Raw genomic sequence first — 18799 nt, forward strand, 5'->3', positions numbered from 1 at the left:
AACTCGTAAGATTAAATTGGTTGTGTTTGGCCTCTGTGTAAGGACATCTCAGCACTTCTCTCTCTAAAGAAGAAAAAAGAACCAAATGAATATAACAACATAAAGGTCTGCCCATTAAGTGTCAAAGCGAAAGGGTAGTTGCTCTCGTTAACTGTTAAATTATGCTTTGAATTTATTACCCTTTATTAGCAAATACAGTCCCCTCTTCAACACAGGTTTTGGAAAGGGAATCCTAAGTGTGATTGCTTTGACCTATCCCCTCTTGCTTAGTCCGTCCTCTATCACATTTTCAAGAAAATTTGAAAATTAGTTACTGGTTTTCTTTTACCCAACCAACTCTACTCCACCAACCAAGAGCTTGGGCAAGTTCTGCCAAGAACGCTGGTCTCCTGTAGAGTAGGCTGTCTGGATTCTACTCTACAGATGCTGTGTGTCTCTCTCAGCAGAAACCCTCGGTTCGATTAACTAACTTTAGTGACTGTGAACTCAGTCATTAGAGGAGGCTGTGCCCTTCAAGGTGTCTGCCAACCCCAGCAGAAAACTGGAATATGGTGTCAGGTGGATCCGCTCTAGACAGCTCATGTACTAAATTGTGCCCACAGAGGTCAGTTTTGCTTTACACTTCAAAAACTTCTTACAGAAATTTCCTCTTAAATCTCACCACAATAGGTGGATAAAGTTTTTTTTTTAAAAAAAAAAAAAAAACTAGGGCATATTATACACTTAGTCAAAAATGCCTTAAATGTGGACACTGTATTGATATCTATGACAATCAGTGGATATTTTTTCCGTTGAAACAAAGAAGCATTCTCTAGACTAAATAAACACATACCCTTAAATGAGAAAAATAAAAGGAAAAAAATAGAGGAAAAAAATCTTGCTACTCCACGCGATATTGTTGCCGTAAAACACAAACTAAATAAATGCAGCTCTGATAATTTTCATGCTCAAAATCTCACAGTGGCGGCGTCACTGCGTAACCTTCAAAATGCATACCCAGAAGGAGTCTGGAAAACTATTGGCAGCAAACTGATTGAAGACATTCTATTTTATGTCCCCTGAAAATATTTTTAACCGGTTTTCCAAGCACTAAATGACAATGGTTAATCCCCTGTCATATGTAAAAACCCAGGGCCAGCCCCAGAGCGTAGGTATTCAAGCCAGGAGCTCAGTTTGTTGTAGGATGCTCTCCATCTGCACTGAGAACAACGTCCTCCTGGGTGCGACTTCAGGCTGTGTACGTGAGAACTGCCACTTTGTTCGCGGTCTATGTTCTGGAACTCTGATCTCTTTTCAAATGTGAGAATTAGCCATTTGTATCAGCCTGCCTCCTTCCAGTTCTGCTCCTTCTCTCCGAAGATCAATTGTTCCCACATCAAAAGATGTTCTTCTGAGGTTTTTCTTAAGACAGAGATGCTGGGCCCCAAGCGCCCATCAGAGGCTCCCTGTGCAGCCGCAGGCTTCCCCAAGGCCATTGCCTTCTGAGCATTCTGGGGTGGTCTTTCATGGACCTGTTCAAGGGGCAACTCCGGTGAGTTCTCCAGAAGGGTCTGTTCGCTGTTACAGCCTGTCCCTGCTGTTTATAAACAAGCCTTGTGATACCTACTCCTGTTTTAATTTTGCCCTGAAAAGATGTTTCCTGAATATTTATAAGAAGCATGTGTCCCAGAAAAGGAGGAAATTGGAAAAGATTTCCCTGTTTCAGCAGAGAAAAGGCTTTAAAAGCCGACATTAAAACAACTCCCCACACACCCCACCTATTTCCGTAAATGAAAATAACTTCATTCTGATGCTGGTGGCGGGTGACATCTTGACACCTTTTAAATCAGTGCCTGTGGTATTGACTCTGGAATCCGTTGGTAAATGTTCTTCTGTCAGTTGGTGCAAAGCTGTGTTTTTATGTGAACTGATAATTAAGGGGGTTATTTTAGAAATAAAGGTCTCAAACCCCAAGGTCCCTGCTAAAGCTCACAGAAGAGAATCAGAAAGAACACGGTATCTTTCAGAAGGCCCAATCCCTTCATCGGGAGCTTGGAAATTCTCCTTTCACAAGGAAGAGTTTCCATTTCTTCTTCGAAAGTCGTGTGGGCCTGCAGTGCTGCTGACAGCAGCCGGCAGCCTTCAAACACACTACCCTCGAGTCATACTTTCTTTGCCAAAACCAAAAGATTGTGTTTGTGTCAGTGCAGCTGCTGAGAGAAAGCTGGCTCTGGGGAACTCTCAGAGTCCTCACTGCCACCAACCGCATTTTACTGGGGATGCCAAGGCCAGCACCTGAACCTGCTAACAGGCTATCCTCAGCACTGTCTCTCACCCCGGCAGCCCTCCTGTCCCCACAGGCTGCTACGGGTTACCAGTTAAGTGAGCCAGAGGTCATTGTTTGCACTCTGAAGGGGATTGGTTCTCTTCTCCTTTACGTAGATTTATCCTCTGTGGGGTCTCTGAAATGCCTTGATTCGAGGTTAGGCGGCTAGAAAGGTTCCACTCAGTGGAAACACCAGGTGCAAAACCAATTCAGCACGGCCGCTAGAATTCTCAGGTCTGCACACACAGAGGTGTTGGACATTATCCTCCTGAAAGGCAATTAGATGAAGCGCTCAGAAAATTAGAGCACAATGTGCTCACTCCGGAACACTAAGACAGAGACTGCCTGTTACTTACAGCGGCTTTTTCATTAGGGCACATCTGAACTCTAAATTACAGCCCTTAGAGGTATGTGACTTATAAAAGTCAACCTTATAAAAAAAAGAGAGAGAGAGAGAGACTTGGAAGTTAACTCATCACGCTGTGATGATATAATCGAAAGCAACTCCAGTCAGTATCTCACCTTGTCCTGGCTGTCAAGATTTCCCGGTTATTCTCCAAGTCGCTAAGAGCGTGGGCAGAGTAGACGGAGTATCGGCTAACGAATGAGCCTAATGTGCCTGTGCTGTGCTGTGCTGTATAAAATAACCTCTTTTTCTTTCTCTTTTGAATTTGTTTTCCTCTTGCTTCCCAGAGGACTGTGTGGAGGACCATGCAACACAGTGTAAGCCCTGGTCTTATTCTTTCATTCATCCCATTTGTCTAGAACATTCCTGAGAAATGCCACCACCTTGCCCTACCCTAACCCTAACCCTTTTCCCGTGTCTAAGATGAGTTGGCCACTGTTCAGGGTCACCTCATTTCCTAGTTTCCTCTCTGTTTGCTCTTTACGGCTTATAACTGCTTTGGTATTCTTTCCCAATGGCAAGGTTTCCAATATAATCTTTGTGGAACACTACCTCATTGGATGACTGATTTAAATTCTATTCCAGTGGTCAAACTATTGTCATTTGCCTGAAAAACTAGCCCATCCCAATGGGCTCTATTGGCCTTTTCTTCTTGTGCTGAGAGAATAATTATCTCATCAATAATAAAAGCAAACCATTATCAACTCTCATGCACAAGGAATTAATTTTTCCATTAGCAGGGACATGGAGAATGTAGGGGCTTAAAACATAGTTGATAGGCCTGGTGGTGGTGGCACATGCCTTTAATCCCAGCCCTCAGGAGGCAGAGGCAGGCGGATCTCTGTGAGTTCGAGGCCAGCCTGGTCTACAAGAGCTAGTTCCAGGACAGGCTCCACAGCAACAGAGAAACCCTGTCTCAAAAAAAAAAAAAAAAAGTAGTTGACGGTATAAACTGTTTCTCTCCACATATTTGGTTATTGTTCCTATTTTAATTACTGGGTGTGTTGTTTTGGTTTGGTTTCGCTGTTGATGTTTGTTTGTTGTTTATTTGTTTGAGTATTGTGGGAGGGAGTACTGGATATTGTTTTATCTGAAAGTGGACTGTGTCGGACTGAAGACAAGAGTTCTAGGTTGTCTTGGCTGTTCCCATTGACTAACGTGTTAGAGAATGTGGTTTTCACAATACTCTTTCATGATGGTAACATTCTTTCTGAAGGACCTGTATCCTTAGGCCAGAGTGTGGCACATACCTGTAATCCCAGTTCGAAGCCAACCTGGGCTACCTAGAGAGTCCAAGGCCAGCCTGGGGCTACATATTCTGCCTAAAACAAAACAAATTTCACAAAGCCCTGTCCTGGAACCAGAAGAGGCGGTGTCTCACTGGAGGAGCACTCCCATGACATAATATAAGCCCCTTCTCCCTGACTTAACCCGGTAGTCCCAGTACTGTGTGAAAGGTCGCCTTCAGAATTCATGTATCTCACTGAGAACCCGTCCCTGCTGAGTAGCCACTCATCCATGATTACACCCTAGCCCAGGCCACTTTGGATGAAGTAAAAAGATCTAGGAATTAAATCTAGGACAGGAACAGCCTAGAACAGAAGACCCTGAGGAAGGGACAGGACAGGGACTCAAGGGTTCCTGATAATAACTGGGGGAGGAGAGAGGAAGTCACGACTGGGCAAGGTAGGCTTCTGTCAGTTTGGCCAAACGAATGGCCAGAGTCTCTCCAGCCAGGTACCACACAGCTCTTCCCTATAAACAGCCTCAGGATCCTGTTAGTCCCAGCAAATGAGCGAGCCGGTGTGACTTCCTGGATGGTTACCTTGACCTTGTACCTTCACTCCTAGAATTGTACCCCCCTTCAATGTCCTGCGGTGAATGTAATCACACTAGTACCCCTTATCTGCTGGACATCCCCATCTACAGTCACCAAACATTAAAACCCCAAATTATATTTCTGATAGGATCTTGGAAAAAACAAGCCACATCTTCAATTCATTGATGCTTAGTAGAAGCAAACGTGTTATTAATAATACCACATACAGGCTTGAGTAAAGGCAAAACACTCTCAAGATACGCACTTTGGGGCTAGGAAGGTACCTTAATGTTGACCTAATATATGCACAGTCCTCCAGCATTGGGAGAGGAAGAGGGAAGGATAAGAGGGTAGAGCCATTTTAATTTTTTTAAATTATTGCTTTGAAACAAAATGGATGAGGCAACAAACGTTCTGAACTTCTTTCTTCATCTCGTGTGTGTCTAATACCACTTTCAGAGTAAAATGCTAGTCATAAAAAAAAAAAAAATGTTCTCCCAAACCTCTCTGGGGCCACTCGGATGTGACTTAGGAAGCCTGGGCTGTAAAGGATGGAGAAACAGTTGCTCACTTAGAATCTGAATCCTCAGAGCCACCTCAGAGGAGTCTGCTCCAGCATCTCCACCACTTTGCATTTCAAAACCGTGTCAAGCTGGATTCAAGAAACCCTTTTATTTTCTAGTGGTTCAGCCCCTCTCTTTAGGTTAGAACTGATCCTTCTTTCTCCCTTCTAGCTCAACACACACACACACACACACACACACACACACACCCTTCCATCTTTGCTTAGCCTGAATAAGAAAGAAAAAGATTCCTAACAACAGTAAACCAGATTCTCTCCTTTAATTAGTTTCCAAAAGATAACTGGGTCAAAGTTAGGCCGGCTTCCAGTGACTGTGCAGCTGAGTGAATTATGCCCCATTCACCCCTACAAACAAACGGCCTCTGCTCCATCCCCTTCGGATCGTGAGCTGCTGTGTCTTGCCTGAACCTGCTCTATCTGTTTGCTACAAAACCCCACAGAGACACCCCAGTTTCATTTCCATCCTTGGAAATTACAGCAGCAAAATGCAGTGTGCTTTCAAAGCCAGGAGAAAATAAAAATACATGAAAACCGAGCCACCCGACTTACTCAGTCTGTTTCTTGCTGTTCTGCCTGCAGCTTGCTCAGCGTGAGGCTGCAGAGAAATGCCTCTTCTATTCAGGAGGTTTGTACTTGATTGGGCCCAACTGGGGACTCTCAGAAGACACCCATAAAAAGGGGTGACTTACCTCCACGATGTGCTGCTTATTCTGTGGCTTTGAAGGATGTACAAATCTAAGTCAACATGAGCACCGCTGGGAAGCCAGCTAAAGACTGCGGAGATGGTGGAGCCCTCTGCTCCTCCCTACGCTAGGCCATTTTCCCGTCCTTGGGAAGAGATTCTTTAAGGCACATCAAAGAAGAGTGGAAATAACTAGATTTCATTGAGTGGGCTTGCTCACTACCAGGATAAAGAAGACAATTAGGAGACCTGGGCATGTAACTTCCTGGGAGATGATACAGACGTGGTCCCCATCACTGCTCCAGAGAATCCTACGGATCCTGATGGCACCATAGCAACATACTGTAGTTTTAAAGGGGAGACCTTTACACCGCTTTTATTCAGTGCGAGTGGGCTAAAATCAGTCCTGAGGCAATCTACCCCGCTCTAAAAGAAAATGTCCTGTTCAACTCTGTTAAATGCTCTTCCAACCACAAACACCTCAGTAAAACCTTTGGTGATCTCCGTGCCATAAAAATGAAATGCTCCATGCTCAAACTTAAATAGGACGATTATGGATTCAGGTCTATTCTACAGGATCTCAATAGGTTTACTTTCTGCTTCAGACTTCAAAGTATCTTTCAGGATTCCTAGACTTCAGCTAAAATCCAAATTGATGCAGTCTGTACCTCCAGTCAAGCCTCACAGGTACGGATTGAATTCTTCCCTGTTGCATTGCATTTAGTAAATCTCTCTACCACATAAGATCTACTTCACAGGGAGATGTTAGTGCTGGCGTCATCAACCAAAGATATTGTTTTTTATGTCAGTCAGATAGGCTTCGTCTCCTCCAGGGAACAGCATCTAGCATAGAGCTTCCTAAACCATTAGCACACAGTAAATAGGAATTTGATTTCATAATCTAGGATAGACTACACCAAACAAAGTGGAGGAGGAATATTAACAAATGAATAATTATCAACAAAGTATGCAAATTGAATACATTAAACAGCTGTAGCATCCTTGGCATAGGCTGTGACTAACAGCTCATTTTCTCTTTCACACACTAGAACTTTCTACCCGAATCTTGAGCAAATTAAATGGAAGCCTTGCTGTCAGTTATAAACTCCTCTGATGACGAGGTTCATCTGCTTCCTCACTCCTAGGATCTTCTCTTATCAAGAGATGAAATTGGTGTTTCGGTGAATTGATCCAAAACTCTTACCAAGCAAGCTGCACTAAACAACTTAAATTAAAAATGTTTGTTCATGTGACACATCAGTTGACCTGGGCCTTTTATGAAATATTGCTCAGCTTCCAGACCTTTTTCTTGTCGTGGAAAACCTATAGTAATTTTTCTTCCAAGCTGTCTGAGACATTTGCTCCACAACTCCCCAATGTGATGTTCATGCTTATGAGAGATAGACCTGAAGAAATGGGATATTTCATAACTACCAGCTCTGATACATTTGCTGTATAATCAATCAGCTTTTAAGGGACTCTAGGGCCCAAAGAATATATTTTAAAGCATTGGGAATTTGGCAAGTCCCATAACATACTTGGACACTCTTTACTGCTGGCAATAAACCTCCGGCATAAACATTGTAGAAAAAAATCAAATGGAAAGAAACCCACTTGAGTGAAAATTAACTTCCTTTTATAAATGTTAAAGGTGGAGAGAGATCTGCAATATGTAATAATTCTATTACTTAAGCTCATTCGTGGTCATTAGCTTCAGAAGCCTGATTCTACAGGTATTTTCTTACAGCGTAAAGACTGACCAAGTTATTCAAAATAGAAGCCAGGTTGACAGAAAAATGAATGAACTATGAGCATAGGCAACTCCACCATTGGTTGCTTATAAGCACTTGGGGAGAGAATGTTTGCTTATGTGCAGTAGGTTCAGAATAGTTTTCAGTGCTGTACTGATCTAGATGAACCCCCACTCAAAAGCTGTGTCTAAGAGGAGCCTCCACAGTGGTGTGCAATCAAACACGTTGATTTCTTCTTTGTGTCAGATGCCCACTGGTTGGCTGTGGTTCTGCAACACCCTTCCTCTGGGGCCCTTGGTGAGAGACTCCACCATTGGTTGCTTATAAGCACTTGGGGAGAGAATGTTTGCTTATGTGCAGTAGGTTCAGAATAGTTTTCAGTGCTATACTGATCTAGATGAACCCCCACTCAAAACACAAAGCTGTGTCTAAGAGGAGCCTCCACAGTGGTGCGCAATCAAACACGTTGATTTCTTCTTTGTGTCAGATGCCCACTGGTTGGCTGTGGTTCTGCAACACCCTTCCTCTGGGGCCCTGGGTGAGAGACGCTGTTAGAGAGAGCTTGGTATGATACACTGGTTGGAGAACTTGCCCATGGGAGAACAGTAGCTGTCAATGTCTCCATCAGGAAGGAATGCATGAATTCATTCATATCTAATTGGCCAAAGTGAGTCACATGACCAGGGCAGCCTTCCAAAAGTCAGGGGTGGCTATTGGTGCCTGTCTATGGCAGGTAGAAAACAGACATGTCGGTGGTGACAACAGTCTCCATTTTCCCCTTTTTCTCGTCTCTTAAAAAAAAATGTACTCTTTGAGATTTTCATCCATGCATAATTTGATCTAGATTACTCCCTAAACTCTCCCTGCCAACTTCCCTACACTCCCTGTCAAGATTTTTAAGCTAACATCTACTTTGTTATCCTGAGTCCCAAAGGCAAGTTTTGCGTTGAAAACACACACACACACACACACACACAGCCACTTACCCACCCACCCACCCCACACGGGGTTATCAGTTACTTGTATTCAAGAAGTATTTGTTGGCTCTCATATTCCAGAGTCAGAGCCCACAATGTCATGTAAAACAACAATACAATTAACTATGATTTAAATCAGAACCTGCCATGTTGATTGGTATGCAATGGACTTTTATGAACTTTTGAAAAAAAAAAAAAACTGGGGAGCCAGAGATATAACTCAGTTGTAGAGAGCTTGCTTGTCCCAGCAGGTACAAAATCGTGAGTTTGGTCTCCAGTCCTGACAAAATTAAAAAGTGTGTGCCTTGCTCCAGCGGCTCTGTCCAAACCAGGGGACGTTTTAGCACCAACTTCTGACGTCCCTCTGAACTTCAGATCCAGTCCTGAGTCAACCACAGCATAGACCTCCCACCCCAAATCTGTTGCTAGCGTCTCAAAGAAAGACGTAAAACTTACTGCCGTTGAGTAGGAGGAAAAGTGGCCAATGGAAAACAGAATAAGCGAGACTTTTTTTATCACTGGCATTTAAGCATCGTTTGGATACAGACAATACGTATTTTCATGCAGCTCCACCTCGCAGATTTAAAGCATCTGCGTTTTATGAGGTTGTGTCGTGTTTGCTTAGTCAAAGCAGTTCTGCTTCTCTCTTTTCTGGGTCACCCTTATTGGAACAAATCAAACTGTCAAATTTCTCCTTCTTCCTCTCTCTTTCATACATCATCACTGATGATCACTGAGAAGCTGTGTTCTGGAACCGACCCCTGTCTCCTCTCACAGCGCCAGTTTCTTCCTATGCAGTGCCTGTGAAGGGGCAGAGTACTCTTTACAGGTTAATCGGGGAAACAGCAGCAACTACAGCAACAACAAACATATCGTCCACAGTGAAAAGTCTAGGGAGTGTGGGTGCCTTTGGCTTCTGCACGGGGCCCTTTGCAAAATCAGAGAGCTTTGATCCTACTGGGAGAAAAATTACAATACAAATGCATAAATTATTAATATGTAATGAGGCAAGAAACCGATGACTTTGTAAATTTTATTCTGAAAGATTTTGACCTCAGAAAACTCCCCCAAAGGAGCTGGCATCTATTTCCGTGAAATAGACTCATCTATTCACCTGAAAGGATGAGTACTTCCTGGGTTTCTCTTTTCTAGCTCTCTGAGTGCTAGGGAAAAGGGGCCAGGGCTGGAACTGCCCTGGGAAAGAAGTAGAGACAGCAAACCACTTTAATTGATCTCAAATAAAATACCAAGACCCAGCGGCTATCTGTAGAACAAGACACATGTTACTTGGGAAAATCAAACGCTCTGTTTATACCTGTGCTCAAGGACAAGAAGCTGCTTAGGAGTCTGCATCCTCTTGTCGGTGCAGGCTTCGTAATAAGGGGGTTACAGTTAGAGGCTTTTGATTATACTTCCATTTAAAATAAGTTCTTGCTGGTGAGATGGCTCAGCAGTTAAAGACACTTGCCACCAAGACTGACAACCTGTATCCAATGCTTCAGGTCTGCATGGGAGCAGGGAACTTACTCCAGCAAGTTTTCCTCTGATCTGTGCACACATAACACACACACACATTAATATGGTTTAAAATTTTTAAGTTCTCCTTCTCTGTAACCTTTTACATCTACACGTATAATACAATTAATTGCATATTAATTTGATTGTATTATACGTGTAGATGTAAACTTTTTGCTTATTTTACTCAGCATATACTGAGATTTCTGAATCTAATTACTCTTTTCATTATTCTGGAAAATTCTAAGTCATTATCTTTTCAAACATTGTTTCGACCGCCTTCATTTTCTTCCTTTATTTTCACTTCGTAAGATACGGCACATGCTCTCACCAAATTCTCCACAACTCTTAACCTTTTTTTGTCTCTTGCTGTGATGAGAATCATTTCTTCCACTCCCCTCTCAGCTGATTAAAGCTTTCTCCCATGATTCACAATTTCCCATTTAATTCATCTGTGTACATCAATTTGATTGTTGATGTCTGGTGTTTACTTCTTCCTCTCAAACACGCTAGCTTGAACATCTTGCTGCTGCTTCTCATGTTCCTGAGTCTACGTTTTCCATTCGGAACATATTCATTTGGCACTTCAGTTTAGACTTTGAATGTTGAAGAATTTTCTGCTCTTATCTAGTAGTTCTGCAGATGCTTGTGAAGAGTACTTTGTGCCTTTGTATTTTAACCATGTGGGCATGTGTGTGTGTGTGTGTGTGTGTGTGTGTGTGTATGTGTGTGTGTGTGTGTGTGTGTGTGTACATAGTCCTTGGACAATTGGTAGAAATTCTTTGTTGACCTGTGTTGATCCACTTCTTGCTCACCCCGAAGGTCCCCCTCAGGCATCCGCCCAGGGGTGTTCACTAGGGAGCTGGTGTAGGCTCATCACCTGAAGCCTTACTTTAATCTTCTGTGCTTTTCTCAACCTACAAATGGATTCAAGCCCCGGCCTAAGTCACCTAGGCTTGAGGAATGTCCTTCTGGCAAAAGCCAGCCTCACTGCTCTTATTCCTAGTGTAAGTCCCATTTTTACTAACTTTATGCCTTTGGAGATTTCTCAAAGATTTCTTGCCAACTTGTTGACTCCTTAAAAACATAATTTCTATATTCCATGTGGTAGCGTTAGTTGATGTTAGTAGGCAAAGCTATCAGAGAATCCAGTTTGCTCTATTTCTAAAGAAATGCACAAATATGCACACGTGAGTGCGCGCGCACGCACACACACACACACACACACACACACACACACACGTTTACACAGGATAACTTCCTCTACCAGTAATGTCTTAAGATCCTCAGACCTAATGAGGTATCAGCCATTTTTTTCACCAGAGCATTGGAGTAACTATCTACTTGGGTCCTCAGTTTCTGATAATTTTTCTAGAAAATGTTGTTCCATTGAGCTACAGAGCAGTTGGTGTTGTTGGCCAACATTTGCGACCAAGCTTGACCCTCTTGACCCAAGTCGTTGACAGAGAGAGAGAGAGAGAGAGAGAGAGAGAGAGAGAGAAAGAGAGAGAGAGAGAGAGAAAACTGAGAGTTTCTGCTACAGCCAATTCTAACCAAGAAGCTGTATTTGGTCTCATTACACTGTCATTTGTGTGCCCCAAATGAGAACCCTAAGACTGAAAAGATACCAACCCACACCATCTGGCACCTCTGTCCCTTTATCACGCTCCTCCTCACCCCACACCCCTGCGTGAGGATCCTGCCCCCATGCTGGCAGAAGCACCCCTGTATCTGTCCTCATAACATGGGTTTTAGGAGAGCAGAATGCCACAGTTCGGCTATGTGGCAGCTCAGAGGTTTTTTTAACCTTGTCTCATTTTCTGACCTGTGAAACATTCGTCAAATACCCGTGATGTGGCGTCATCAGGAGCATACCTTATGTCCTTGCCTAGTCATACGCTGCTTTCAACCTTGCCACCATCAGCAGCGTTAGCCGGGATGGCAGCAGTAGATTGCCGGCAGTTACTAGCAGCGCTCTGTTGAAAAGATTCAGGTGTGTGGTGGGAAATAGGTTTAACACAAGCCTGTGGGTGAGCACTTCTATTCCAACCCTTGGACTGTACAATCAGTGTCTAGTTAGGCTTCATGCTCCGGCAGTGAAGGTGGATCGTTCAAGCCGGGTGCAGGTAGGCTGGCCACTGCAGACCTGTAGAAACTGGAGCGAGGGGATGCTGGCTTCCCACTCTGTTGTCCAAGAAAGTTAACAGCAAACCTTCTCTTAGACACAGCCACCGAGCAAGCTGGTAGCAATATGTCCTGGGGTGCGCATTTGAGAAGCTGATAAGGGACTCGAGTTATATGAAAGTATTCAGGAAGGATGCAGCTAAAGGTGGATGGAAATAACCTAGAGGAACGATGGCGTATAAAGAGATGCGGGACTCGTTGCTGAGAGCAGAGTGCATGCCTGTGGCCTCATGTCCCTGCCCAGGACTGCTGCAGAAAGGCTTTTAAAACACATTCAGGTCAGGCTATGTAGAGGTACGGTCAGATGATATGAAAAAGCCAAATTAGGTGACAGAAATGAATGTGAAGGAGAAATGCATTTGAAATAGCTCTTTCTAGAGAAACCCCTTGAGGGCGATCACCGGGGACCCTCTCTGACTGTAATTTGCCTGCACAATGATCAGCGCTTTGAGAGGAGATTTGACTACAGGACTGACAACAAGAAGAAAAATCGTGCGGCTATTTTTGTGTTCCGCCAGTCTGACCTCCCTCCTTTTAAAATCCTAGGACGGAAGTATGACATCCAGAGGAAAGGCACTAGGACAAGTAACAAAGAAGTCATACGAACCCGGGCTTCTCTTGCTTCTGGATTTATGTCCAGTGAATCCTCCTGTCTGTCTGTTCATCCGTCCTTCAAATCAGGACAGAGTTCAGGCTGTAGCAGGTCTGCCTCCCAGGCTGTCATAGAACAACAGTTCCAGAGACAGAGGTTATGTTTGTGAAGCACTTCAGGACAGACAGATGGTTGGCGCCGTACTGCCTCACTTGGAGAGCTGGAAGCCGCCAGAACCTGCTGTCACTTGGTGTCAGCCACATGGAGCTTCTCGGGGCTGGTTCCCATTCCCAGAAGCCTCATGCGGCACTCCTTTGGGGTCTATGGTGCATCTTCCACTACTGAAGGTCAACCTAGAGGTGACAGGGCTCTTTCATAGGTTTGCTGCTGTTTTGTACTGTGGTCTGGTGTTTTCAGAAGCACTGATTGACCAAGACTGAGAGAAAGGAAAGCAGAAATGTGGGATTTGCCTCTCTGACGCTAGGACTGGTCTTAGAGTCCAGAGATCCATGGTTGCCAGAACCTGGGAAAGAGTGCTTTTTCTTTCCTGTAGTTCAACTAAAGCAGAACAAAGAAGAATCTTGAGATCAGTGAGACAGAAGGCAGTGGGGTTTGGGTGCCAGTGGCTACTGGGATGTTTACAGAACATCAACCAGCACTGTAAGCTTGCTTCTCCCAAAATTGTTGACCTATTCGCAAAGGCTGTGAGTCCCCGGATTCAAAGGATCTGTTTGGGGCTGCTTCCCAGTATTACCAGGCACTTCTGTTTCTAAATTGTGATTTAGGGGTAAACTCCCTAGGTGTGTTGATGAGAATGATAAGCGCTCTTCAGAACAGTAGCTTAAATGCCCGTGGGAGTCTGGACGGCCCCTCAGGATTACCGACTTCAGGTTGAATCCGTTCTTACATGTTTGTCTTCTTTGTCCAAAGGACTGAATTATCTTGAGCTGTGGTCAGCTCCTTTCCAACCCTCCTGAGCCAAAGTGGCTCAGTGGCTCTCGGGTTACCAGCCACACTGATGCCTCGGGCTGCCTCATGCCAGCTCTCGGGACACAACTGTGTGCTTGAGGAAACACAGCAGGAAATGACAGGCTCCTGGAATGGGTTTTTTCCCCCTCACCACGAAAGTAGATCCTCCCTCAAGATGGTCACAGGAGACTCAGAGGGAGATCACAATGAGCTAGTCATGCCTGGTGGTCAGAGCCCCAGGGGAGAACAACCAGAGCAGGTGTTCTGCATTTGGAAGGGGCGGACCCTCACTTTAGGCTAATACTCTTACTTTCCCAGGACCGAGCAATAAAATGGCAAATCCCCAAATGGCACCAGCTCAAAGCCAAAATAAGTTCTGCATCTTACAACCTGTGGTCCAGTCACGTGCCTAGTAATGCAAATTTAAATACCGTGTGTGTGTTTAAAACCGATTGTGAAACACATTCTTAGTCTGTATTTCTTCTGCTAAATTCAGGGATTTTTGGAAGTATGCGTGGTATGCATCTATATTAATGTATACGGAAATAATACAAATTTCAGAATTAGGGAAAGCCATAAAATTACAAAGAAAAAATAAACAAAAGAAAAGTAAAGATCAGACTTGTCACAGTCACTATTCTTTGCCACAAAGAAAGCAAATGCTTTGGGGGCTACGGAAATGACTCACAGCTAACAGTGCTCCCATGATGCAAAGCTGACCAGCCACCTGGAACTCTGGTTCCAGAGAATATGATGCTCCTTGCTAATCTTTGCTGGTACCTGTGCACACACACACATGCACACTTACACGCACACATGCATGCACGCATACACACACACACACACATGCACTTCCTGTCCCTGGATGGTAGATTCCTTACAATCTGTCACCTTCAACTGCTATCTTTTTCAAGGATACATTTTAAATTAACCCCTGCAGGGAATCCTGTCGTGCATGTTCTCATTTTTTCTTAAAAATGTAGATTAGGGGATAAGGCCTTCCAGGGAGTCCCCTGACCTCACCTCTCTTAGGTAAGAGGGCAGGAAAGGGGGAGCACCAAGAAGCTGAGCAGAAGTGATGAGAATTCTTCACCTCCTGCCCAGCGTGCAAGCACACGGGCTTGAGTCTCCACAACCTCTCTGCCCCTCCTCCTCCCATGGGACCCGCTACAAACACAAGCATGGGAAGCGGGGGCATCTTCCTCAACTCCCACGCTGTTTTTTATCAACAATCTTGTTCTCACAGCAGAGTCAGGCTTACAGTTTGGACGCCAGCTCCACCGACGTGAGACAGCAAACACTCTGAGTCCGACTGTGGGACTCTGGCATTCTGAGATCCTCCTCAGGCGTTTCTTCACACATAATAATTTTAGAAACCGGACCCAATGCCTTCTGCTGGGCAGGGCTATTTGAGTGGCTATAGCAGTTTTGCTGGCGGTGTTTGTGGTGGTATTGTCCCCTGTGTCAGCAAACCGCCTCATGTGAGGGACTTGGGGACTCTTGGAATCTCGCAGAGATGATTAATTGCCAAGCACCTCATCCCAGATGTTTCCATCAGCTTGGTTCTGGGGGCCTCTTGCTTCCCTACCCCTGTTCTCTCCCGTTTCCCACCCTGTGGCTAGCTCACAGCTGGGGCTTCTTTCCTGAAATTCTAGGCCACAACGCAAGAACTGAGGTGTTTTTATATCGTGGTTCATTTCCTACAGTCAGAGCTCAAACAAAAGCAAAGCTTTTAAAACTGCCAAGCCCTTGGAAGCCACTGGGCTTCCTGCAGGACCCTCCACCTCCACTCCCCCCTCACCACCCTTTCCCACCTCATCTAGAATGTCCTATTCCCAGGGACAGTCAGCATTCAGACTGACTGGAAGCAGAGGTCCACACCTGAGCTTCCTTGTGTGAGAGTCTCTTCATTCTGCTGGCTTACTAACAGGGTGCTGCATGTCACAGAGTCAAGCGGAATAAACGGAATAAACGCAAGCGGTTTCACCTGCCTCCCCTTTCCCTAACCGGCCCCAGTGCCTCCTTCCCTAAGGGCAGAGGAGACCCATGTAGAGAGGTCTCCGACTGTGAGAAGCAAGGCCACACTGCACACCTAGAGATGTTAAAACTGACCTTCCCTCCACACAGACTTCCCAGCCCTCCCCTGTGAATTGCAAAGGGTTATCTCCCCTGCCTCCTGGAGATGTGGTCCATTACAAAGCCCACCGCTGTGGGAAAGAGCTGTCACTGTTTTTATTAAGAGCCCCTCTGCCTGCTAGCCCAGCATTCTGACGTGTGGAATACCTACACCAGATGGAAACGGAGGACCAACCAAGAGCTGCAATAAATCAGCTTAGGGAGACTGAGGGCAAAAGATCTATATTTGAGTCTGTTTATGTGGGGTGTGTGTGTGTGTGTGTATGTGTGTGTGTGTGTGTGGTGTGTCAGGAGAGTAAGGGGTGTTGGTGTGTGTGTGTGTGTGTGTGTGTGTGTGTGTGTGGTGTATCGGGGAGTAGGGGGTGTTGGGGTGTGTGTGTGTGTATGGTGTGTCAGGGGAGTAAGGGGTGTTGGTGTGTGTGTGTGTGTGTGTGTATGTATGTGTGTGGTGTGTCGGGGGAGTAGAGAATGTTGGTGTGTGCGTGTGGTGTTGGAGAGTAGGGTGTGGGTGTGGTGTGGTGTGTCAGGGGAGTAGGGGGTGTTGGTGTGTGTGTGGTGTGATAGGGGAGTAGGGGGTGTTGGTGTGTGTGTGTGGTGTGTCTGGGGAGTAAGGGGTATTGGGGTATGGGTGTGGTGTGTCGGAGGAGTAGAGGGTGTTCGGGTGTGTGTGTGTGTTGTGTGTGGTATGTCGGGGGAGTAGGGAGTGTTGGTGCGTGTGGAGAGGGAGGCTGTGATGGGAAGGGCTCTGAGAACTTCAATGAGACAAAGCAAATGAACCCCTGTCTCTGGGCACTGCAGCTCCCAAGGTTTTATTTCCTTGTAAGAATGGCAAGTTAGTGGCTCTTAGTGAATGTCTTATATTTCTTCATTATTCAAAAGAGAGTCAAAACAAACAAACAATTTCCTTAGGAGCATCCCCTAAGAATAGAGGTGGAGAAAGCCATGCTTGAATTTAAGCCTCTGAAAACATTTGGCCAAATGTGGGGTCCCCTGTGTGTTCAGGGCTATAAATTTTCACATGAGCTCACAGTTTTCCCAGGCTCCGCCGCTCCCCAGGTTCCTCACAGCTTCTACCTACAAGGAGCAGTTCCCAGAAGGAGGTCTGCGCCTCATGGTGTCCTCAACAGCTGCCACTTGCTTAGTCTGGGAGGCATCCAAGTCCACTCTCAGGGAGCATCATGCTCTGAGGAAGCGTGTCCCAAACCGCACAGCCAAGGTCTCCAGCCCAGAGGGAGTTTATTCTCCACAGGACTTGTAGAGCGAGAGAAATTGTCAGCTCTCAAACAACTGCAGTTAAACAACTGTGCAGATGTAGCTGAGGTTTGTACTTCTGTGTGGAAATTGATTTCCACTCCTGTAGTCAGACTGTGTGCCTTCCGGGGACTCAGACAATCTCGGATCATTCAGAAATTTCCCCAGCTGTGTTTCCTTCTTCCTCTTCTCCCATTAACCTTGGTCCTATATGGGAAAGAAGTCACTGGGTCAGAAATTCTGCCCATTCCCACAAACATGACTTCTTGAACCTCCCAAGAGGCAGGGAGGAGGCCAAATGCAATTACTCAGCCTCTCAGTACAATCGTGTGACTCATGGAGGCAGCTGAAGGTACTGAGCATTCTGAACGTAAATGTGCCTTTAAGGGTAGAGAAACTGGCTCAGCGGGTAAGGTGAGCATGAGCACCAAATCTGAATCCTCAGAGCCCTTGTAAAGCCAGGTATGGAAGCTTTCCTTTATAATATCGACATTCTGACCCCAAGATGGGAAATCGAGGAGGGAGACTCCCCAGAAGCTCGCGGGTCAAGTTGACCTGACTCAGACAACAGTGAACAGAAGGAGACTCTGTCTCAGTGTGGTGGGAAGTGAGGCTGACACACAGTATTGTCCTCTGGCCTCAGTGTGCACATAAACACACCATGCTTGCCTACGCACATTGTACACACATACACATTATACACACACACATACACATTCCAAATCCTAGACATATACAGGCATGTACATTTTACACATTGTACACACATGCAAAGACAGATGATAGATGATAGATAGATAGATAGATAGATAGATAGATAGATAGATAGGTAGGTAGGTAGGTAGGTAGGTAGGTAGGTAGGTAGGTAGATAGATAGATAGATAGATAGATAGATAGATAGATAGATAGATAGATAGATAGATAGTACCTTCTGAGTTGCTCCTGTCATGTTGGTAGCTTTTGTAGAGAAAGGCTCACGAGGAGATTTCTATCAGTGACACTGCATCATGCCACCGCTTTGTCCACGTTGACGTCAGCCCCGCCTTCCCTCTCCCTGAGTGTTTTCTGTTGTTCTGAACCCTGTGCAGTTTCGCCTTTCTTCCACCTGCCTGGTAATAGCTTTTAGGAGTCTTTTCCTCATTAGAAACCATGGCCAAGCAATCTTGGGCAGTCCGTTCACTTCTCTGGGCCTACAATGCAGCAATTCTCAGTCTTGAGTATGCATTAACATCTCCTGGACACTTTAGAAAATGCTGGGGCTCAGCCCTGGCTCCCTTGGTGCTGATCCTTTCGACTTCTGGACGACCCTGGGCCTCCATGTTTGGGAAACCGCACTTACCAACACTGCTCTGGGTCTTTCAAAATGGCCTTCTTAGACCAACCTCTCCTGCTCAACTCTTTTAAATGAAGATGTTCAGTTCACGCCAAGCCTACTGCATCAGAATCTGTGTTTAGCCAAGGCTCCGGATGGGGCTCGTGCACATCACAATACAAGCAGCACAACTCTGTTCCCTTCCCTGTTAAAGGTGGGTACCAGTCATAGGATACTGAGCTTCCAACTCCATGGTTTTCCCTGTGGAATCTCAAAAGGGACAGAGAAGAAACTGCACAGCCAGTGTATCTGAGGAT

At 45.3% G+C, this 18799-nt stretch overlaps 1 protein-coding gene across 2 annotated transcripts in view; it reads left to right on the top strand.

Annotated features, from left to right (window-relative positions):
- Gpc6 (glypican 6) overlaps positions 1–18799 on the top strand; it is a 1010052-nt gene that overhangs the window by 924436 nt on the left and 66817 nt on the right. Inside the window, exon 7 of one of the 2 annotated variants that reach the window (XM_087912307.1) lies at positions 2999–3028. The exons of the other annotated variant lie outside the window; for it this stretch is intronic. Within the exon in view, the coding sequence (XP_087768433.1) occupies positions 2999–3028 (30 nt within the window). The remainder of the gene's footprint in view (positions 1–2998; positions 3029–18799) is intronic. 2 annotated transcript variants of the gene reach the window in all.

The sequence above is a fragment of the Myodes glareolus genome, chromosome 12 (genome assembly GCF_982192425.1).
Source record: "Myodes glareolus chromosome 12, mMyoGla1.1, whole genome shotgun sequence".
In the NCBI taxonomy this organism is placed as follows: domain Eukaryota; kingdom Metazoa; phylum Chordata; class Mammalia; order Rodentia; family Cricetidae; genus Myodes; species Myodes glareolus.